At 43.6% G+C, this 24115-nt stretch overlaps 2 protein-coding genes across 2 annotated transcripts; one reads left to right on the top strand and one right to left on the bottom strand.

The window, feature by feature from the left end:
- Nucleotides 1-305: 305 nt before the first annotated feature.
- On the top strand, nt 306-8703 carry MMP23B (matrix metallopeptidase 23B). The gene is made up of 8 exons (XM_010085632.1): nt 306-449; nt 2680-2825; nt 4206-4345; nt 5214-5381; nt 6515-6679; nt 7150-7260; nt 7768-7894; nt 8529-8703. Exons 1-8 carry the CDS (start codon nt 306-308, stop codon nt 8701-8703), a joined length of 1176 nt encoding a protein of 391 aa, XP_010083934.1.
- Nucleotides 8704-10303: 1600 nt separating this feature from the next.
- Nucleotides 10304-23816, bottom strand: LOC104470638 (cyclin-dependent kinase 11B-like). The gene is given in 20 exon segments (XM_010085631.1): nt 10304-10656; nt 11325-11514; nt 12982-13130; nt 13404-13520; nt 14177-14284; nt 14584-14705; nt 15288-15393; nt 15724-15845; nt 16314-16404; nt 16855-16990; nt 16992-17019; nt 17528-17593; nt 18397-18525; nt 18637-18732; nt 19854-19976; nt 21099-21229; nt 21803-21941; nt 22561-22658; nt 23191-23306; nt 23706-23816. Coding segments are annotated over 20 exon segments (2271 nt in total). The 3' UTR covers nt 10304-10563.
- Between the last annotated feature and the right edge of the window lie 299 nt (nt 23817-24115).

The raw sequence follows: 24115 nt of genomic DNA, 5'->3' as shown, positions 1-24115 counted from the left end.
TCCCAGCTTGTTTCACTTTGCTGCTTTCCCTCCGCCAGCCCGAACTTCAGCTGCAGTAACATGAAACCACTTGGCAGGGGCTGAGAGAATCTTTGGCACATTGGAAAGAGGCTTAATGTAAAGTCTACATTTTTTTTTAATTTTTTTTTTTTTTTAGAGCTTTTTGAAACTCCAGTGGCAGTAACTGCAGGGCTGCTCAGAAATGCTCCAAATGCAGCTGTGAGCACAGGGATCACCAATGCCTTCGGGGGGGAGAGTGTCCTAGTGTCTGTCGCATCTCCTGCCGAAAAGTGTTAAAGGAGGACATGGATCAAGTAGAACAAGTTTCTGCAGACAGAAGGAAGAGCTGCGGCTGTAGAACCATTGTGGGATTTCTCTGCCTACTCTCTGCGGTGGCTTTGCTGGTTATTGTGGGAGATCCCACGGGAGCTGCGGTTTGGAGGAGTCAGGTAAGGGAAAGGATCTAATTCTCAAATGCTCAAAAGGGAGGTGGGGACATCACACATGTGTGCCTGTGTGTTCTTTTTAGGAGACAGATAAATTCAGGAAGCAATGTAAACAATATGTAAGTAACCATTAAGGCAACAGGATCTGTCTGTGGCTGTTTGAGCCCCTTTCTGCAAATGATCCTAAAAGGTAATTACGCATCTGAGTAGAGTGGGATTATTAGAGATGTGCATGCAGCTTGTGGACAACCAGGCAGTGAATGGAAAAGCTTTGGGGTGTTTTCCCTCAGAGCTTTGACTGTTGTTCTGCGTTCCCAGCCCGGGATGATGTGGCAGATCGGAGTTCTGCAGCAGCTGAGCTTTCCTGGGAGCTCCAGAGGCAGGGCTCGTGGTGCGAGATCTGAGCCGGGAGTTAGTGCCAGACCTGCAGAAACTGTTACCTGACTTTAACTCTGTTTCAGGGTCTATCCCTTAGCAAGACATGCTGGGACAGACTGGAATTCAGGGGAACTGTAGCAAGGCTCTGGACTCTCAGAAGCTGATCTTAATTTTTGCTTTTAGCTTAATTTTAGCTTTTAATCTTCTTCAAACCTAATCTTCCCTAAGTGCTGGCGTCCTCTCCTGTTGTTTGTGTTTATCTAGACCCTGGCAGCAGCACTGGTTGGCATGACCAGCTCAGGGCTTTTGCCTGTTGGTTCTCAGTCTCCGGGGTCTGTTTCTGGTTAGCTGATGAGAGGGGAACTGCATGACTGGGACAGAGGCAGGGGGATGGATTGCATTCATCACAACTTAATGAAGTTAATTAACAGAGGTCTGACTGCCCAGGGCGAACAATGCAGAGCAGGGACGGTGACCAGTTTGTCTGTGCTGGTGTTTATTGCAGCTGTTGAGAGAGGGATGGAGCACCTTGTCCTGCTGGCACCTCCCAGCTTTGGGAATGTTTGAGACTTTAACCCGCAGCCTTTCCTCCCGGGAGCAGCCGACCTCCTCTGCACTTCTGGGTATTCCCGTAGTCTGGGTTCTTTGGCAGCCAGACAGATCCTTTGATCCAAATTCTACTGTGGATTTTTTAACTGGGTCATTCCATCTCCATCAGAACCCTACATCCGAGCTACAGCCCATGTGCGGTGCCTACCCTTCCCAGTTCCTTTTGCAACACGTTCTTAATTCACAGCATCCTCTTGTACCAGCGGCAGGTGGAAGAAAGAGCAGAGGCTGAGCAGAACTCAACCCCCTGCACCCTCTGGATCTGGTGACTGGGTCAGACCCAGGTTTCAGTGATCGCTGCTGGGCCTGAGTCACCCCTCATTTTGTATTTTGAGGATAAGCTCGCTTAGGGACACAGATGTTTTGTTCAGCACGTATGACCTGAGGGTTTTAAGCTTAATGGCCATAGAAAAGTCAATCATTCTTCTCCCATGGGGCCGCAGGAGTCTTTCTTGTAGAAGCAGCAGCCGTTTCTGACTCATTTTCTTGCCTTTTCTTGCTGTTGGCTTGCTGTGAGACCAGGGATGTGCTCTTTCGAGACTCAGAGCCTCAGCTCTTCCATGAGTAAAATGAAACAGCTCTTGCTTTCTGTACGGTGTGCTGTGAGGCTGGTGCAGCTTTTGTGTCACTGCCACTATAAATATCGCTTCCTAACAGTCTTGGTGCCTCTGGAGTGAAGATGAGCCAGCGATGCTCAGTGTCAGTCCTGGAAAGGGGAGGCAGAGCCGGGAGACTTCCAGAGAACCGGGTTGGGTCCTGTTCTTTCACCTCCATCTCTCAGGACTGAAAGGTCTTTATAGTCTGAGTCAGACCTGTCACCAAATTTTATGTCTTTTGCTGTATGATGGCTTTAAAAGCTCTCCAAGGTTTCCAGGGTTCCTCTTTGCTTGGAAGGAATTTCAGACCCGCAGTGCAGCTTTATGAAGAGCTCTCTGCACAAAGGGTCGCCTGTTTTCCTCATTTGTCCGGGATTTTATTTCTTCTGTGGTGAGGTTGGAGAGCAATAGCAAAGTGAAAAGGAAATGAAAACTTTCCAGGAAGAGCTGCAGCACTTGCTGTGGCCAGCAGCCTCCCGAAGCCTCGTTTCTGCTCCATCCGCACTGCTCCAGGAGGAGAGCGGAGCGGCTGCAGGACTCCCAGCCGTGCTCCCCAGCCTCCCACTGCCCTGTACCTGCTGGTTTTTCTTTTACACTGTTCAATCCTACAGTCTCTCCCATCTTTTAACCTCCTGTTTTGTCTTTTTAAGGAAGATGCTGCATCTCGTGATCTTCACGGAGCGAGTGCCGCTGCTCTGCACAGCCCAGTCTTCCCACCTCAGCCTCCAGCGCGGAGGAAACGGTACACCATCACGCCAGGGCACCTGAAATGGGACCACTTCAACCTGACATACAAGTATGGCTTTGCCCGAGCCCTAAGAGCATTTTCTAAGTGACACTGGGGTCGGAGTTTTTCCTGCCGTAGATGTTGACCCCAGGACTATTGCTAGTCCATGTGCTAGCGCATGGATGGCTGCTAGAGCCACTCTCAGGTAGGGAGGATTTCTACAATCCTTCAGGAATTTCAGTGCTTTCAGGAATCTCTCTTGTCTTCAGGAAAGGATGCCAACTCTTAGAATACTGGCAAATAAACAATTAAAAGCCCTTGGCAATTCTAGGACTCAAGCAGGATAATTTGGAAGGAGTGGCCGATGCTTCAGTCACCTCTTGTTCTTCAGGGAGCTGTTACACCAGCAGTCACACAGAAATCTTGTTGTCCCTGTCACTGCCCGGATTTGTTCACTGTGCGGTGGTTTTTGTGGTGTTCAGCGGGCGATGCTGCAGCGCTGACCAGTCCACGGTGACTTCCCCATGGACAGCACGGGGTTCGTTCTGCCTGGAAGCCCAAACACAGAATGAGTGGGTGGCGTGACCCTGACTCCCTCGGGCTGAGCAGAGAACGAAGCCCCCTTTACTCTCATCCCAAACAGCCTCAGGATGGTCTTGACTGTCCAGGTTTACACTCAGTAAGAGCCTGGCTTGATACGAAACCTTCTGCTCCCTTTAGGGTGTGCTGGGCCGAAGGGAGAACATAAAGAGCATAGCTAAAAACAACCCGAGGGGATAGCAGAAGGTAAACAACTTTTCCCAGTTGCTGCACTTGAGGCAGTTCCCTGAATGCAGATCTTCCCCTGGGACAAGGTAAGTTTCTAGGAGCCGTCTGTAATTTCCATGGTGCAGCTGCCGTCCTGCACCAGGAGTTTCCTCGCAGTTCAGCTGCATCCGTACCTGTGGCCTAAGAAAAAACCTCTCTTGAGTCTCTCTCCCAAGTGATGAGATTTTTTTCAAAGGAATTAACTTGTTTTACCATCAGACTGTCGGAACCCTCTTTCAAAAGCTCTGCCTGCGAGAATTACAGTTCAGGGTGTGCACACACGTGGGAGGTTAAGCGTTAGGAACGGGAGGTACCCGGCCAGCTGCTGACAGGTGGTGGTTTCCTCCTCCAGCAGCACTGCCCTGCGGACTGAGATGCTGGGATAAAAAGGTTTCCAAGAGAACCTTGTCTCAAATGGAGTGCTGGAGGAGGGGCAAAAGCTGCAGTCCAGCACACGTGACTGTAAAGAATACCGCTAATGTCTTAGTCCCTGCCGGACTAATTTATTTTATTAAATATTTTCAATATCCAGTTCAAGCTACTCTTGAGAGTGGATGGAAAGGACGAGATTGTCTGCTGCAGCCTTGAGAGCCCTCAGCTGATGTTTGAGCGTTTTCCTGACGTTGTTCTGTGTTCCTACAGGATCCTGTCCTTCCCGAGAAACCTCATCAGCGCCAGGGACACGCGCAGGGGACTAGCGGCGGCGTTCCGGATGTGGAGTGAAGTGTCACCGTTCAGCTTCAGAGAAGTGCCGCGACACGTAGACAGCGACTTGAAAATAGGTAAGACTGCGTGGGCGCCGGGACCGACAGGATGCTCTTGTGTGTGTTACCTCCATATGAACTCGTAGGGTTTTAGTACGTGAACGAGGAGTTCGGAGGCAGGAGGTGGTCCTCCTTTGCTGTATGGACTCACAGGACATCCCAGACAGGGGCTGGGGCATCATTTGCCTTCAGTCAGGCAGAGAAACTGCTTCTAGCTGCAGATGTTATCTGCTCAGCCTCAACCCCAGATGTAAACTATTTGTGGGATTTACGGTCTGTGAGAAATAATTGTTTCCTGTGCAGATAACCAGCGGATTTACCGTTTCGCAACACGCTCTTCACACTCGTGTTGCATGACGCTACTTACAAGCACACGATGAGCCTTCCCGGGGGCCTGTCCTGCTGCCATGTGAGCTCCAGGTGGCCCAGGTCCAGTGGCCGCAGGGGACACTGTGACGCTATCATGAGGAGAGCAAAAAGAGGGCGAGCAGCTATGACTCCAGGGCTATCCGCTTATTGACATTTAAATGGAACAATTACATCCTGGGGTTGTCATCTCACTGTCCAGCCTCTCTCAAAAAAAACCAAAAAAACCAAAACTTTCATGTGATGTTGCAAGAAGAGCTCAGCATTCCTTTCTGAGAAGTGGCCTCATCTGTGTCTGTTGGAAACAGCTCCAAAGGCAGGGTCATCACAGGGCGTTTGCATCACAGTTGCATCATCCTGACAATCGCTTTGCATTTATTTTTCCTTTTGTGGCTCTGTAGGTTAGAAAGCATGTGGAACACTGTAAGAGACTTTTTTAGTAAACCCTGAGTTTACAGATGTCTGTGTCCCGGTTGGGCTTGCCCTGCTAGATACACTAAATCTGCTGCTTTTCCCCCAGGATTTTACTCCATCAATCACACAGACTGCCTGGAGTCCCTCATCCACCACTGCTTTGACGGAACAACAGGGGAACTTGCTCACGCCTTCTTCCCACCCAATGGGGAAATCCATTTCGATGACCATGAATATTGGATATTGGGGAACACCCGCTTCAGCTGGAAAAAAGGTAACACGGGTCCCAGGGAGCATGGAATGAATGCCCATGGGATTTAGATCTTTAGTCCTTGTTCTGGGGTTTACCTGCTGTTGGAAAGAGACAAAGAACTGGGGGTAAGTTTCTGTAGTTTGAGAAGTTGTGATTCTGTGAAGTTGTTGGTCTTGCTCTGTGCTATAAGGGACCGTGTGTGGCGGCAGTGCTGCTGCTTTCTGAACAGTTCAGTGGAGTTACTCAGTTGTTCAGCCACATACTCCACAGGCTTCTGCCCAGGCAGGTGCACCTCTGAGAAGGGCTGTGCTGTGTGACTTCCACGGGCTGGCACGGCCAGTTACGTGTTAGTGGTTTTGGGTTTGTGGGCACCTAAAAATGTCTGTGTTATGTAGAGCTTGGTGCTTTTTTTGCTTCTTGATTTGTTAAGCAATGTCAAATCTAACTGTAGTTAAAAGCAGATGGTCTCTGACTAACTAGAAAATTTGGTTCATATTATATGACCAACTCGGTACTTTTTTGGAAAGTAAGACATTTTGCTTTTCACCAAATAAGTGAAGATAGGTGTAAGAACACTCTTGAGTCATCCTTCAGTTAAAATCCATCTCTGCTGGAAGCAGCCTTCAAGATGCTACTGAGAAGCTTGAGTTTGCAGAGGTCAGCTGGAGGCTCTTTCAGACCGGAGTATTCTCGCCAGCAATCCCATTCCTAACCAGCCCTTTCCAGTCTCAGCTCTGGTCCTAACCAGCCCTTTCCAGTCTCAGCTCTGGTCCCAACCAGCCCTTTCCACTCTCAGCTCTGGTCCCAACCAGCCCTTTCCAGTCTCAGCTCGGGGCTGCGGGAACAAAGCACAAAGCCGACAAGAATAACTGTTAGCGGGGCACTTGCCTTCGATTCAAACGAGGCTCCGAGCAGTCCCCCCCCCCCCGAGTCTGCCGTTGCTGCTGTGTCCTGCTGTTTGAAATCAGAAGCATGTGGAAATAAAGAACTGGCTTTTCTGTTTGCAGCCAAGCAGCTACAGAGAAGATGAAACTGGGGCAACCTTTGATAAGACCACACAGTCCCAGTGCTAAAGGATTTCCTCTGGTTTTACACCAGGATTAGCAGATGTACTTCATCACACAGTGCCGCCCGTTTTTCCCTTTCCCTCCCAGGTGTCTGGCTGACAGATCTGGTCCACGTAGCGGCTCATGAAATAGGACACGCCTTGGGACTGATGCACTCCCTGAACCCCAACGCCCTCATGCACATCAATGCCACCTTGACGGGGAAGAAGACCATCTCTCAGGACGAAGTCTGGGGGATTCACAGACTTTACGGTAAGGAAGGCAGAATAAAGGTTGAAGAAAAGGCCAACCTCAGCCGTGGAGGGCCCTAGCTTGCGTTTGTGTGGCTGCGAGCATCAGGTGCACAGAGGGGAAGGACAAGCTGAGACACACAGGAGGGGGAGGCAAACAGCTGGACTTTGGGCTGGATTAATAGAACATGACAAAAAAGCCTCCACAAACCAAATGGGCTGTGGAAAGATCTGCTCAGGCTCTGCCACGTTGTCTGCTACTCTTCAAACGTTACCTGATGTAGGACTTAAAAATAGCAACTCTCTTGCATCATTGATGCTGCTGCACCAACGTGGCTCAGTGTCCAGCCGCCTGCTTGTGTAACGATGGTGCTGTGCTGAGGGACTCTCCGCCCTTTCCCTTGAACAATCTGATTTGGGTGAAATGTCCATTTGTTTCTCAGAAGAAAGTCTACCCCAATCCCACTCATGCCTTGTCTCCTTCTCTTTCAGGATGTAAAGACAGATTATTTATGTGCCCATCGTGGGCACAGAAAGGTTTCTGCGAGAAGCGCAGGAAGCTGATGAAAAAGCACTGTCCCTCTGCCTGTGACTTCTGCTATGGTATTGAACTTTTTTTTCTGGGATTCCTGGTGGGGTTGGCACAGAGGAGGAGGTAGAAGTTAGGCTGTGTTTGCTGCAGGGAGAGGCAGGATCTCAACTCCAGCCCAGAGCTCAGTGCACGCAGGTGCCCAGCCCCATCCAGCTCCGCAGAGCAGCACAGCAGCGCTGGCTCCTTAGACATCTGAGCCAAGGTGGAGGCTTGGATAAGAGGAAGCAGCTTTTATGTTTAACCATTTGTGGACTAGACAATTTAAGTGTCCCGTTCTTCTCTACTTTAAATGAAGCAGTGATAGGGAGTGTCTGAAAACACACCTGTTCCGTGTGCCTCAGATGGGTTCCCTTCTGGACCCAGCTCCCAGCTGCAGAAGGGAGATGCTGATGTAAATTAACACTTTTCAGGTTCCTTAGGCAATAATAGAATTCTGTGAAAGCATTCTGGAATGACTAAAGCTTGATAATGAGATGTTCTAACTTTTGCCATTTCTTTCTCTCACCTCTGGTGGACAGAATTCCCCTTTCCAACGGTTCCCCCTACTCTGCCCCCACCAAGGACAAAAACCAAGACTGTGTCTGAAGGCAGGAACGTCACCTTCCGCTGTGGACAGAAGATAATTCATAAAAAAGGCAAAGTTTAGTAAGTGCTCCGTCATTTATTTCAGTCCTTTAGGAGACTCTGCTGCTCACATACCCAAAAAGGATGAGGAATTACGACAAACCAGCGTAGATGAGAATGCAGATGATTTGCTGGTGAAGGTGCCATCGGGCACCCAGAGGGGTGGCTGGGAGCTGGGGGAAGGGAGTGTGCAAATACTGTTGGTAATACCGCAAAGCAGTGAGGCTGAGAGCAGAGCTATCGGAGATAAGCGAGCTGAGGTGAGAAAGGATAAAACCCAATTCACAGATACAGCACAAAGATAATTCTTACCACAGACCCCTCTTCTGCAAAGAACTGCAGGCTTAAATTTACCCCTTCCATTTGTCAGCTTACTAATGTCCAAGTGTGTTATTGCTGGATGTATTGAAAACTGAGTTAGTTTAGACTGAGGACCTAAATTCCCATCAGTTTTCAATAAGATTCAAGCACCGTAATTACTCAGGAGAGGGCCCTGGTGTAACATCATCCACCTGAAATATAAATTCACCCTGTTAATGTCCCACCTGTGCTGTACACTTATCATGGAAAACCTGCCTGGAGAAAGAACCACTAACACATGCTGCTCAGTACTGGGCGTTCTGTGGTTTAATTTCTGTTCTTTTTCTCATGACAGCTGGTATAAAGACAAGGAGCTTCTGGAGTACTCATATCCAGGTTATTTATCCCTAAATGACGATCACATGAGCATCATTGCAAATGCCATTAATGAAGGAACTTACACTTGTATAGTAAAGAAAAAAGAACGAATCTTGACAACATATTCCTGGAGAATCAGACTGAAGCACTGAGGAGAGCCCTGGAACGAGCACTTCAATTGCTGCCAGTTCTCTTTCAAAATGTTTCTTTGGCCTTTGATATTTAATCTCCTGTAGTGCAACTGAACTTCTGCATCAGCTGCTTCCGTACCTTGGGCAAAAGAGACTCTGAGACTTGAGTACTGGAACATAAAACTTTTCCAAATTAGTTTTAATTATAAAGAGTTTACCAAGTATGTGCTGTACAGAGAATTAAATTTTTTTAAAAAAAGTGAAGTGTCAGATTTTGCAGTTAAACTGTGTGGATCACTGTGGACTGCTGAAAAAGAACATAACGCTTTGTCAGACAAATGGATGAACAGGGCCATGGCTCAGCTGTGTTCCAATGGAGGCAGGTATTGTGGAAGGAAAATGACAGGTTATACTCTGTAAGTTTTGCTGTCATTTTTTCAGATCCTGGTGCATAGACTAGAAGAACTTATAAAAAAGTGTAAGACCTAATATTACTTTTTCTTTCACTTCTCAGAAGGAGGATGTATGGTCACAACAAACCCTTTCTCATTACTCCCTTCCACGTTTTGACGTGTTCAGTTCAAGTATCCACAGAACATCTTTTTTCCCCAACTGCTTTCCTGTGGTTTGCATTTATTACTCCTGTAATTCCAACAAACTATTTACCTCCTTCAGCAGTGCCTCATAACCTGTCCTGTAGGTCTCTGATCAATCGGCCTCTCCACTCCTTCAGCAGTGAGGAGGTGGCTGCCATCACCATCCTCCCCCCTGTCACCGCAGTGCTGAGGTAAACGTGCCCCATCCAGCAGGAAAGCAGCATTAGCATTGGCAGGCAAACTCTTAAAATGCACCAAAATCCATGGAATGTTTGTAATTTGAGTTAATCCTGTTCCTGGACTGGTGCCCAGTGCTGACTGCACGAATACCCCGGCATTTCCAGCTCCTCCTGGTCCCAGCATGACAGCATTATACGTTAGGGACTCGGCCCACTGTGATACCACAACACGATTCCTCTGGTCTTTCATCTTACGAGAAGGGACCAGAGTATGGTGTTACACTATCAGTAAAGGTAAGCTCTTCTGATGGAAAAAGGGGCACATTTGAAAGAGCTTTCTATAGAAAATAAGGTTTCAAGTGTCCATAGTAAATCTTTTTGATTTATAAAACAATTGAGTACTTACTTTTGCACCAGTGCCATCATAAATACACGTGTACCAGACATCAGTGTCAGCTCCGGAGTGCACCCAGAAATACTGTGGGGAGTATTGAGCCCAGCCCAGCCTCGCTCTCTCCAAGGCGCACAACAGGAGAGAGAACTCTGAACTGTTACGGTGTTTTGCCCCAACTCTATTCAGACACATACAATTTCCTTAAAGAAGTTGTTTGCCCAGGCTGCCAGGAGGCTGCAATAGTGTCAGCACAGATCTGGGGGCAGCAGGGGGGGAATAAGTTTCACTCTAGAAGATGTAATGCCACCACCATCCACGTTTGCTGAATGTGAAGAAATGGAATCCTTCACACAGTTAAACAATTAAAAATGTATTTTAATTCTACAAATTTACAAGGAACAAAACAAACCCAACAAAAAGAAAAAACAACCTAAAAATAAACCAGGAACTGTTCCAGGATTGTACTTCAAGTTTTCCTTTGTCAAATTCTGTAACGATCCTTGGCTTTTCAGGTTAGTTCCAGTCCTCAATGGAATGCAGCAGTTATACTCCACACCCAGCAAGAGCCTTTGAAGCTGTGGTGACGTTTGACTTTTTCTCTGTAAAAACCATCTATCCCCCCTGACATCAAGAACAGAACTGGGGCACTCAGAAATCCACTCACATGAATGGTTGGTTTGGGTTTTTCCCTCCTGCCTCCTTCACGTTAAGTTTAAAACTTGAGGCTGAAACCAGGTCCTGCAGCAGATGCTCCTTGGTTGGTGGTGGTCAGATGAAAACCCGTGTCTTTCAGATCATCATCACCCTGCGAAAACCAATTCCCTGATCAGTAAGTGGCCATACAGGTGCATTTACCTCTCACAAAAATCTAAAAACCAAAAAAAAAAAAAAACCACCAAAGGATCTCTAGGAGATGGGAAACAAGTGTTTGATTCAGTGGCATCATAGCTAAGGTCAATGCAGAGTGTTAATTCGTGATCTTCACACTTTGCTTTTTCAGAAGTTATTTTTTCTAAAGGCATCTCAAGTGTACACCTGGTTTTTATACCCACTTTTGACTGCACCACTAAAAGAGAAAAAAATTAGTGAACACACTGTATAAACAGGAACTGTGACCTATACTATTTTTTTTCAAAAATAAATCAGCACTTTAAAAGCTTAGTGGAAAGTGTAAAACAATGTACACTTTCAGAAGAAAAACTATTCTGCATTGTGATAAAACTAGGCACCGTTTCTTTCTGAGATCACATACTGAAATGATGACGCTGTGAACACAACAGTGATTGCAACCACCCTCTGAAAAGGAACAGGGAAAACGGGACTGCTGTAGTGTCTTTTTCATGCAGATACAGGTGGGGCTTAGGATCCTGAGCCCCGGAAGGCTGACAAAATGCAGTCCACAGAAATTTTTCCAAAATCAGGATTTGGACACGTCTGAGGACACAAGAAATGGCCTCAATCGGCTCCACTTACCAACTGACTGTATCCAAGGCCTCCCTCGGGGGGTCGCGGGCTGGTGCCGCGTTTTACCCGCTGCTGTTCACTTTTTGCTGGCCAGGTGGGGAACATGGAGGGGTCGATCGGAAGGGGAGTCTCTCGGAAATACTCGTGCTTCAAACCATCTTCAGCAGTAATTCTTCTGGCTGGGTAGTATGTCAAAAAGCTGAGAAGAAATTAAGAAGACAATGAAATAGGGAAGAAGAGGGCCAGAAAGAAGCAAAATTTGAGCCTATAAAGCCTTCAGAAGTACAATTTAGAATTTTCTGATTTTTAACAAAAAAATCTATTAATGGGTATGATTGCTGACATCAGCGATCTAACACTTAGCTTCCTACATGAACCTAGAATTAACAGAACTGCAGCTCAGCAGTAGCTTTTGTCAGGCTCTGTTTACAGAGGTGTACGTTGTTAGACAGCTCAGAACCTATGGGTAGTCAGATACAGCTCCAAAGGGAGCCAGGATGGTTCAATTAAAATATTTTTTGACAGTGCTACTTTGCTTTTTAGAGAAGACAAACTGAGATTATATTGATACACCATAAAATATTGTAATACAGTGTAACTTGACTGTACAGCTTGTGGTTATTTTAAACCTTCTGTAATACAGAAACTTAGTTTACTATACTGTTCATCCTACCAAACAGTATCTGGCCCTGACGAGGTAAATGCTTATTTATCCAAGATTTGTACATGGAATGAGTTCCACTGACGCTTGCTTGTGTGTTTCTGCAAGTTCCAGACCTCCAGGAGTAGTGTAGTGTTGTCATTCTTAGCCAAAATTATGAAGACAGAGCCCTGTCACAACCAGAGCAATTAAGCAGCACTGATGTGACATCCCTCTTTATGAAGACAAGTTGTGCGTGGACCTCCTGAAAGGTTACCTAACTGCCAATCAATTATTCACAACTCATTCAGAAACCTGAAGCAGCACAATTCTTGAAAATTTGGAAGACTGGAAATCCCCCATTTTTTCAAAAAAATAATTAAAAAAAAAATTTAAATAATATCTGAAAATAATTTCCACCAGTTCATGTCCTGAAATTTAAAGGGACGATTAGGGTAGGGAGGGGAACAAAAATATCTCAAGCCATTGTAAAGCTTCTAAAGTAAAATTATTTGGAATGCAATCAGAATGCACCAGTGGAGTCAGTTAAAAGAATTGCCAGAACATCAGATGTGACAGAACTAGTTAACTTTGAAAACCTATGAAAAAAAACCAAGACTGCTATTTTCCTAATTTTTTAATATGATCTCTGGGATGTACTGGGTTTTTTTCCTTTCTTGAATTGTAAATTTTTTTAACAGGATCCAGCAGCAGACTGCATGACAGCTGACTCACCATGTAAATAAACAACATGAATGAGCTAGAACTACTACTGAAACATTTATCTATTCTTCTAGGCTATAGGTGTGCAAGAACAATCTCGGACTGAGGTTTAACAGCAGATGGTAAGAGCACGGTATCCTTAATAAAGCTGTTACAAGGAATGTCACAAACTTCAAAACACAGCAGCATGTTCTGACAAGGTGAAATGCACCGACATACCGTGCTTCACTGCAAATCATTTCCGACCACTATCCCAGCACGGGAACACATCTTCCCAAGGACACCCCAGGATCTAGCACTCACTTGTTCATCAGATCAAAGCCCTGGTCAGAGAGGAGCGCTCCGAATCTCTTGCGCAGGTTGTTGTAGGGATATTCCGTGAACGTCATCTTCTTCACTGCCGGCAGCTCGTTGTAACCAGGCCAGATTTTTTCACTTGGAGTACCCAGATCCTGTCAAGGAAAACATTTCCTCAATAAATTAATTCTATAGTGCAACCCCTTCTGCTTATTTGTTATGTAGCTACAGGAGTTGGTAAATACCCAGAGAAAACACAACTCATGATCTTCGCTGCCTATCAGCACTGAGGAGTGAGCAATCAGACTAATGAGCCTTTCATTAAGGTTGAATGTCTGTCAAAGAGCAACAAGCCCTTTTAATTTCTTACTACTCTAAGGTACCTGCCTCTAAAACCAGTCAGAATCCAAAGTTGTTAAAAATGTTACCTTAAAAACTTTGTTAATCTGGTCGATTTCTGACTTCCCTGGAAACAGCGGTTTCTGGGTTAACAGCTCGCCGAATATACAGCCCACGGACCACATGTCTATCGCCGTTGAATATTCCTGAAAAGGAACACATTAAACCTTGTAAAATCAGTAAGGTACTTTCACTGATTGGTTCGGGGTTTTATGTGTTTGTCTGGGGTGGTTTGGTTTTGTTTTGAAGATTCTACCACTCTGAACAGAACACATCCGATCACTCCAATACCCAAGGCATGGGTCTCAACTGTATTAAAGTTAAAATTAATGTGAATTATGAGTAATAAATACCCACAGACACAAATATGTCAGGATGACACGTGAAAGTCTCCACAATGCTGCCTTTTTTTAATTTTCCACTCACAGACAGCATCACAACTAGCATTCTAACTTGCACTCTCTTTCAGAGAGCTCCTTAGCCCTTATTTTGCCACAACAGCAAAAAAGGTTAAAAAAAAAAAAAGTGCCAGTTTGCAGCAGTCCATGAGAAGTCCAGCAGCACTGCCACATCAGCGTTCTAAAGGAGAAAAACTCAATCTGTCACCCACCCACCTTCTGTCTGTGGAAGATGGAACCTTTTTAGCTGTGTTGTTAGGAAAAAATAATACTGAAGATCCAAATTTCCACCTCCAAATCAATATAAAGAATCACACATACTCATACTTTGTTCATAAATTATAAAATAAAGTTAGTCTGAAGAGTCATTCCTCTAGCAGCCAGAGGAACAAGGAAAACCATACCTTAGCTCCCAGCAACAGCTCTGGGGCCCTGTACCAAAGCGTCACGACCACTGGCGTGTAGGGCTTCAGCGGGGATCCGTACTCTCGGGCCAGTCCAAAATCTCCAACCTAAGGGAAAAGCGGTATCAGCAACATTCCCAACCCTAACCAGCCTGTTTACTAACACTGCCAATATTCATTGGCCACATCGGCTATTGCATGGCCTCCTGCCTTCAAAAAGGCGTAACTCTTACAGCTGTGGCAAGGCAAGGCAATCTCTCCAATAGTAAAGTTCCCTCTTTGGCAACCATCCGTTTTACCAGCCACACCTCCTGCCTCTTCAAGGCCAATGCAAAACAGCGTGCAGGCAGTGTAATCTTGCAATCCAAGCGTTTTCGTAAGCATGGTGTATTTCATGTAATTCTTACTTTTAAAATGCCTGAATGACTGAGCAACAGGTTGGAAGTTTTCAAGTCTCGGTGAAGTATCCAGTTGTCGTGAAGATGCTTGACTCCCCGCAGTAACTGAATCATCAGGGTTTTCACTTCACCTGAAATGATAAAAAGAAGCCAAATACATTTAAGAGAAGAAATCTATTTGTTTTGAGAACAGAGAAGAGGGCAGGGGGAAGAACGAGATGTCAGGGTAAAAGCACAGTATAGACCGTACCATGAAACAAAAGCAGTTAAACCCACAGAACTGACAATAAAGTAAATTAATTTGGATACCTGGAATGTATCCAAGTAATTCTTAGAAATTAATGCCTCTCAAAAACCTGGGAAGTGGCCAAAATCAAAACGCAGTGTTCTTTTCCAGTTTAGTACAGAGGAAACTCCCTCAATTTCACATCTGAACCTCTCCTTCACCCTAAGGATGCAAACTGGATTCATCAGCCAAATTATGAATATCAGCACTCCCAGCCTACAATCCTTTCTGGTGTCACTAAAAACAGATCAAACAGAGAAAAAGCAACCAAGTCTCTGCTCCAAAGAACACTCGCAGGACATTCCAAGGCAATGCACGTCACCGTACAAAGCCACTTCTCTGATGTCAGTACAGCCCAAAGACACTGAGGCTGGAGTTGGCCACTTTGCCAGTTTTGAGAATTAGAGCAGACTATGACAAATGGTACCTGGTAGGAATGGTTGCTTCATGGTTTCCATCAGACTCTTGAGATCGTGTTCTACATAGTTCATGACAATATAGATTTTATCCATATTACTACCTACAACAATTTCCTAAAACATAGAAACAAATTATCAAAACAAGCACACAGTGTTTAAAAAGCATGCAAAAATTAATTTTATCAATTTACTGGCAAGAGGATAAATGGAGCCTGCAATTGGTAAAATCCATAGAAAAATGTATTTTTCTATGGAAAAAAAAGCAGCTCACTTTTGTACAATATCAGCAGAGACAAGCACTGTCTATTTAGTTTTATGGGCAGTATATAACTGTTTCCAGAAACAAGCTCTGCTAGGAATGCTAACATTTTTATAAGGCATTTTAAAAGCCAAGAAGCAATATTTCAAGAACAAACCAGAAGAAATAGAAGAATGTGGCCTTACTCTGACAGTGACAATATTTAGGTGTTGGGCTTTCAGAATAGTATTTATTTCTCTAAGCGAAGTAATGGGAAAGCCTTCCTTTTCCTTTTCCATTTTCAGTCGCTTCAGAGCCACAATTTCATCTGCAAAGAAAACGGAATTATTAACTGCAGACTTCCCATCACATAGCTAATAAAATGCACGTTAAGAGATCCCCCAGTGTTCTGTCGCTCATTTAATTTATTGGAATGAAAACTCTTACTCAAGACATTATGTTGAGCCAAGAAGCAGAGTCAAGTCTCAGATTAGCAAAGTAAAAGCAAAAAACCCACCACCACCACATGATTGCCAAGTTTAAAGAATAAAATCCAAGACAACAATCCAAAAGAGTGAAATTTCTTTCTAGAACACAACACTGCAGTGTATACTCGCTGCACACCAGCTGCTGTGTTTATGAATTCTCTAATCAGAAGCTGTGCTTACAGTGACTCCTGGTGGAACACTTACATCAAATTCTGAAAAGTTGCAACCTGGTAACTCAGCAACTGCAGCCTTAACAACTGCAGCCCTAAATATTATGAAGATAATAACTGGAGACCACTTATACTAACCAGTCTTCTTGTCTTTTGCTCTGTACACTACCCCATATGTTCCTTCTTCAATCCTGTTCAAACACTGAAACTCCTCCACACTACGACATCCCTGAAAAACAGACAGACAACATTTACTCCTCCAGCATCTGGGGGAGGGTTTTGGTTTTTTTAAGCAGATGTAAGGTAAACTTCAGCAACTTCACAGGAATAGTTAAAATTTACCAACAGAATTCAACAAAATGGCTACACCATTTTGAAGAACTCTTCTCTCACAAGTACGTATTTTCAGATAGCAATACCAAGATACCAGAGTATCCCATGTATTATGACATTCTTGTCTATAAGGGCAATCTCATCTTTGCTCCATGCACAGCTTTTCCTCATCCAAAAGAGACAGCAACATTTCACACAGAACGTGTATTTTGTGATGTTGCGTCAGCAAGGCGTACTGTGCCCGAACTGTCTCACGCACAAGTATGTGTTCATGATGTTACCATAGCAGCTCGGGAAATCCATTTGCCGATGATATTCTCAAGCCTCCGTTAAGTGATCCCCCTACCTGGAGCGCAGGAAGATACTTGGGAAGCTCTTGTTTCAGCTCGATGGGGGAGGAGGCCGGTGAGTCAGGAATATAGTCTCCTTCTGTCATCGCATTGGAGTGAGGGGTACCCTCCCCTACTTCCTCCTCTTCTTGCTGAATCTCGGTCAAACCTGGACTCTGTAACTTTACAAGTCAGAATCAGTCGTGGAAAGGGGGAGCGGTTTGGAACAATTAAGCTCAGGTTTAGGCACACAAGGGCAGTGAAACACTGATCGCACACACGAGACAGGTGTGCAACTTGTGCAACAATAGGATCACTGAGAAGCCTCATTGCTTCTCTTTGCAGAGATGATGCTTTCAAGAACTCATTTACAGTCACACACATACAATTTCCAGCGTTAAATGGAACCGTGTAGAAAGATCTTTACACTAACAGAATGAGAGAGAAACTGACCCAGTGAATCTCATTCTGATTGCAAAGCTTTCCTGGTCAGAGGACAGGACAAGAGACCCAAAATTCCTAATTCTGACATGAGGCCTCAAAATGCCAAATATATGATGCTTTAGAATGATGGCACAACTGCTGCAAGAAATAAATTTAAAATATTTTTAAATATTTGTAGGAATAGATTTATTTGGCTGCAAAAATTCAGCCAAAGACTCCTTTAAATATGCAGTATTTGCATTATACCAACTGGGATGTGGTTTCCATTCTCCCGTTCCTCCTCTTCACTCATTTCTTCTTCGCTCACCTCTTCTGCAAAACAGAATCCAGGGCAACTGAATAAACTCAACTTCTGTCGTTCCTTGTAAGGCAGATCCCTACTGAAATGCTTTTCTAATTCGCCAGGCCTTCTTCACCACTATCTAGTTAGTGACCTTGACTTCTGTTTCACTTGGAAAGCAAATGCTCCTCCTAACCCAACAGAATGCCAGCAGGGAACACAATTCTTACCAGTTATCTGGGAATTCATGGATGGGAACAGGTGAATAAATTAAGTCAGGAAACTTATGAATATTTGCTTATTAACTGTAACTGATCCTAAATAAAAATACATCAGAGCATGCTTTTGTGCTTTTTCTTTGCTCATTACTGACATGAACAGCTGTAAGTAGGCTTTTTGACTAAACCTTTTTTCATTATGTTAATTTATTTGTACTGGCATGAAAAAAAAATCTGAAACTTGCAACTGAAAATAATTCAAAATGACAGAGACATTTGTGTTTCACCACCCCCAAGTAAGTGCAGAATTGTTCTCTACAGAATATTTGTTAAGTTACAAAATTACTTGAACTGTTAGCCTTACACCATTTTAGGAAGACAAAAATGGCTTTAACTTCTCTATCTGGCTTCTTAGATGAATAATTGGTATTACCTCTATATAAAAGGATAGAATATGACTTGTACTTGGTTTTTTTTTTCTTTTTAGTTATCTTGACCTGTGAGGTCTCAGCCTATCCTAGACTAAGAGAAAAGGAAAATGTTCAAATAAAACAATACAGAATGAGAAACAAAGAAAATCATAACACACTATTCTAGGACTGCTTTACGGTACTCACCAGCTGACTGCTCAGATACTTCCTCAGAATTGCTTCCCGTCTCCTCCTCCTCCTCCTCTTCCTCTCCCTCCTCCTCAGAACCTTCACTGCTAGACTCTTCCTCCTCTTCTTCCGAGCCTGATCCAGATTCTGTTCAGGAATAATCAGACACATAACTACGCAGGCACACACTCCAGCAACAGAGTTTCTTTAACAGATAACTGTGGAATTAATTACATCTACTAAACTGCATTTCATCACCTGATGAAGACTCTGCCGAGCTGGTTTTTCTCTCACTGTCACTGATGTCTTGCAAGTCTGAAAGAGGATCTCTCTCTTCTGGTTTCTCTTCTTTTACTGTTGAGACCATAACAATTAAAACAGGGTGCTGACTGAATGTCACATCTACTTATAAGACTGAATACCCAGAAAACTGCTGTACATCCTCTGGCCATTAAATTGGTGCTGAACATTCTGTACTGGAAATACCGAACACTAAAAAAATTCCCACTCTGCTCAGAAGACAAACAGCTTTTCTGAATTGCAGTGGTGCAGGATCATCAGCCAAAAATGTGGAATATTGACCTTTCATTTTTTAAACATGACATATGCCTAAGCCCCTCTAAGTGTAATTAAAAAAAAAAATTTGGGGAAAAAAAAAAAGTAACATGGTAACAAGTATCACCACAACACAGTCTCACTAATGTGTGCACTCTGGACCACCACGAAACAGTACGTGCGGATAACTGCTGATCGATTAGACAGTGGCTTCAAAGGACTTAGTGCCTGCCTCCACCTGGAATTGCAGCTGATTACACTCTGCAATCAGCTTACTTGAAATAGGGACACTTATTTTTACAGCTACACACATTAACAAAGCAGACAGAGAGCTTTTCTTCTGTAACCAAAGACACTTTTACATCAATTGTGCAAGTTCTCTGCTCACAGTTAGGACCTTCTAGGTGTGGCAAGGACCATTTTCTGTCTTAGAAAACAAGACACCAGAATACTGCCTTCAGCATTTATTTTCTTCTACAAGATGACAATATCAGTGATGCTTAGACTGCATCACTCCCTGTAAGGCAACTTTTAAAGGTAGCTTAGATTCTAACAACAAATCCCACTGGAATTAGTGTAAACAATCCCTTTTTAATCTGCAAGGGAATTAAACTGCAAAATTTTTAAAATTCAGTCAGCTGCTTCTTTCATCATGGAACGAAGTAACTCTGAAACTTTTTTAATACTCCTACTACTAAAAAGGAAAGATCCATTCAATACGTCACTTGCACAATTACCCACAAAACCAGCATTGCTTTAGGAAATGGTACATGTGTACATACTCATGAATATCCAGAGTTATGCCGCCATGGCTGAAGTGGACAACACTTTCGATAGAGTACCAGGGATACATGTTTACTACTGAAAATTCAACACTACCCCGGAACAGGGTGAAGACATTATAAAGTGGCAAATGCTACCTGGTTTCCTGCTATCTGCTTGCTCAAGCTTGTCTCTCTGCTGTCGTAATGGGCTGCGACTCCAGGGTCTCATTTTTACTTTGTCTCCATATTCTTCCCTCACTGTTCTATGGTGTGCAGAAACTAGTGAAAACAAAACCGGAAGAAATCGTTACATCTCCCTGCCCTAATTAGAATAATTCTGTCTGCCACAGCCGCCTGCTTTGCATACTTTTCATTTGTCCTTACAAACTGAAGGGTAATGGGGAGGAGTCGAAGTGGAACCTAACTATGTCCAGGAGAACAAAGGACCGTGATTCACCTCATGCACAACGAAATGTGGGTTTGTGCTCCTTAGAGAAAGGTGCTGCCACACTTGGGAAACAGAAGCAAGATGACTACACAGCAGACACCCTGAAACTAAGGCATTAATGCCAGAGAGAGAAGTGGACAGAGCAGGAAGATACGTAAAACACTAAAAACAGCTAAGGGTTAGAAGGAGCTGACAGAACATTTGAAGCAATAAAAATAACTAAAATGAAAGGCTAACGAGCTGTTCAGTATGAGCCAAACTAGAAAGAAGAGCAATAAACATGGCTGCTTCTGCTACTCTTAGACAATCTTTGTCACCTGAGGAATGGGCTCTGATTATTTACCTCAGAAAGCTGGGACAAACAGAGACTTAAACCAAAAATGATCTGAACATAGATTACAAGCACCTGGTACAGTGAGGGTTCATGTGTAGAAGCTGACTTGAATTGCTCAGTTACCAGATCTTCCCCACCTGACTCTCACTACAGGTTTTTTTGTGGTTGAAGTACTTACATGATCTCTCTCCCTCCCTTTGCAATTTACTTCCCCAAATCCTTAAAACACTTAATTTTGAGACTTCAACCTCTACCAAATTGTGTTACATTCAGCCAAAGAGTTCAGAAGTGACTGGGATCATGATGGATACACACACACACACACAGACTCAGACAATGTCAATTACAGAAATATTGTTTCTATAGGAAACCAGACTAACAGAGAGAGGCAAAGAAAGCCTTACTGACTCACCAATATGCCACAATGACATTGTTTTATTTCCCCATGTAGAACTTAATAGATTTTCCCCCCCACCACCATGTAGAAGCCTCCCCCTGCTGCTTTTTCTTTTTCTAAAATTCTGGCACTGACCTAAATAAAAAACACTTTCTATACCTCCATTCCACCATTGTGTCAGCAGACAGTAAGCCCAAACAACATTTGTACGGAGATCGTTACCTTCTCTTCTGGCTTCCCGTTCCTTACGTCTTTCTTCAGCTCGCCTTTCTCGTTCTTTTTGCTCCCTTTGTTCTTTTTGCTGCTCTCTGATTTTTCTCTCTCGTTCTCGCTCAAGTTGCTCCAGACGATCTCTAGAAAATATTTTTTTTTGGTTATGTTATAGTTCACTACAAATCCAGCTTATGAAGTAAAGGAAAACTGTTTTTCTGTAACAAACTACAGGGCCATTCAATTTCCTTAGCAACACCACCACTGATTGCGTATCAGTCAAAACCAGATGTAGCTTTTTCAGCTGATCCTTTAAAAAAACGTTTCAAAGACAAAGACCACACATTCTCAAACACACGAGCTTCTGTACCCTTATCAGGATTTAAACAGAAATGAAGTGAGGTCAGTTAATAAATCCTCTGATACTATGCAAAACTGGTCTGCACTCTTTTTTTTTTCGTGATAGTAAAATACTGGCAATGAATTCACCTAGAAATATCTGTTGTAATGAAGTCACTTACAAAGGTAATCAAAGTCAAGAACTCAATTTCATTAGACAACACATTCACAGGAAGATGGCATGGGGATCAGACCTTACAAGTTTTTGCTCTGAATTTTTTTCTCAATGAAACAGTGAAAGGTTAGAGATAGATTTAGAGGAGGAAGCTGTTCATCACTTTGCTGGATTGTCACAGGGGAGGGAGGGGTGGATGTACCTCTCCCTCCTGGAATGCTCCCTTGCCATTTCTCTCCGTTTCTGTCTTTCCCATTCACGACGGGCTTTATCCTGCTCTTCTCTATGTCTCTTCCTACGCTCATGTTCCCGTTCTTTCTCTTTCACTCTGGCATGTTTCCCTAAACAAACGAAAACGAATTTTGAAGTATTACTATTCAAAATATTTAGTGCTCCTATTTTTAAAAAGCAAAACTAGAAAGGATGAAACTTCTGGTAACCTATTTTCATGGGCTCTGTTATTTTCTTAATGGAAAATCCTGACCTGAAAGGGTGTTGGAAAACTAAAAGATTATAAGATCTTGCACAAATGCTTGCATCAAAACCAGAAAAAGGCTGTTAGTAAGAGGAATACAACATGAATGTTTCTAGAAAGGATATTTTTTCCTCTACAGTCAGGTACAAAGATCATAGCTCAGCCCACTCACTCAGAGAAGCCAGAAAGTAGCTTAACAGACTTCAAAGAGTAAAAGTAGACTCTGTGTCCCTGTCCCAAAGTGATTACTGTTCTCTCAAACACATGTATGCCCCTGACATTTCCTTAAGGGCACTAAACATAATCCAAGAAATAATACAAGTCTAAATTCCTCTGTCTTATCCGCCTGACATGATTTCTTTAGTTCCTAGCTATTGTTATTTACTTTCTACATAGTGCCTGTTTGGCTTCATCTTGGGACGCTACCAGAAATGTCACCCAAATATAGTAATAACAACCTTCTGCTGAATGACTACGATGTCTACGTTTCTCTTTCCTCTTCTCATCTTTTCTATGATGGGTTTTTTCTTTCCGTGACATTTGCTGTGGTGGTTTGATAGCCAAGGAATCATCTTCTTCTCCTCTAAAATACAAGACAAATTAATAAACTCAGGAACGTGACATGTACCATCAAATAGATTGTGTGTTTTTTCCTCTTTTCTCCATTTTTAAAAGAAAGCATTTTTTCCTATTTTATTAATTTATATTAAAGTTCATTTCCATAATATCCCTGAATCAAGGCTTTAAGAGCAGCTTACAGAAAACCAGTCAAGTAGGTGAGAAGTTAAGCTATTATATGCACATTTTTAATACACAAGCAAGCTGAGGATGAATGAAGCACTGAAGAGAACTCAGCAGGCCTGCTTTAACTGCATCTTGAGTGCAACATTTTATCACTAGGTAGCAGCCAAAATTGGACCACAATACTGTTAAGCCTTAATGAGTACTTCAGCATGGTGCCCTGGCATGCTCTATGAATGGAGGCAAGATGGCACATCTGCATGCTAAAGTTAAACTTTTCCCCTTCAGACATTTTAAAACCCTGTTCTCAGTGCTTCCAAAGGTTAATTTCAGTAACTCTTCCTACAGTAACAAAGTTATTCTCTTATTCTTACCTGTCTTCCATAGAGTCTTCCCTCCTGTAAGGTGAATTTCTGATGGTTATTTCCATACGATGATCTCTCAACTCCCCCTCTTCAAGCGAATCTCGCTTTGAATCCCTATCATCTGACTGGGATAGGAATGCAAGAAAGGGTAAAAACAAAATGCAATTAATTTTTATGTCTCAAAATGAAAAAATTTACGTAGTACTCAACTCTTTCATTCCTGGCTCAAAAGCCATCCTTAACTGGTTGTTACTTGAACTGCAACTTCCATTAATCACATCCATTGCTTTACCTTTTCTAACCAACAACTCTGAAACCAAGCACCGTATACAATGTAAGGCCAATGCCATCCTAGCAAAACACTGGATTTTTGGCAAACTTTGGAATGAGAGATCACATAGGAAACACACATAAGAGCACAGAAAAAACTCCACTGACAGCGGAAGAAGCCTTGTTCTCATCAGAAAATGTGGATACAGGCACTAAAGCTCCTCAGGTTTCATTAGAAATGCTCGTATACTTACATTTTTCATACGCTTTATCTCTGCCTTCTCTTCTTGCTCCTTCCTTCGTTTTTTCTCCTGAAGAATTTCATCTAAAGTTTTCACTTTCCAAGAATCCTTTTCATCACCCATTTGAGTTTAAAAAAAACAAACTCTGAAAAAGAACACGACGTTAATGAAACTACACCGTCCAACACAGCTGTGTCCATTTTACGCACACAAACACTGAATACACCGTCCTGAGGTAAAGTCACGTTGCACTGGAGTTATTCAGACCCAGGAAAGTCCGTTTCAAAGCTGGAAGCACACACAGACCTTGCCACGAGCTCAGGGGCCTTTTCGAGTGAAATACAAACAGACTGTACCCAGGGCCTGGCGTTTCACCGCTGAGGCAGCGGCACCCGGTCACGGACACCCCCGGTACCGGGAGG

The sequence above is a fragment of the Pterocles gutturalis genome, unplaced genomic scaffold, assembly GCF_000699245.1.
Source record: "Pterocles gutturalis isolate BGI_N339 unplaced genomic scaffold, ASM69924v1 scaffold15930, whole genome shotgun sequence".
NCBI classification, from domain to species: Eukaryota; Metazoa; Chordata; class Aves; order Pterocliformes; family Pteroclidae; genus Pterocles; species Pterocles gutturalis.
Note: the sequence above shows the minus strand (reverse complement) of the source record. Positions and strands in the feature narration are given on the sequence as shown.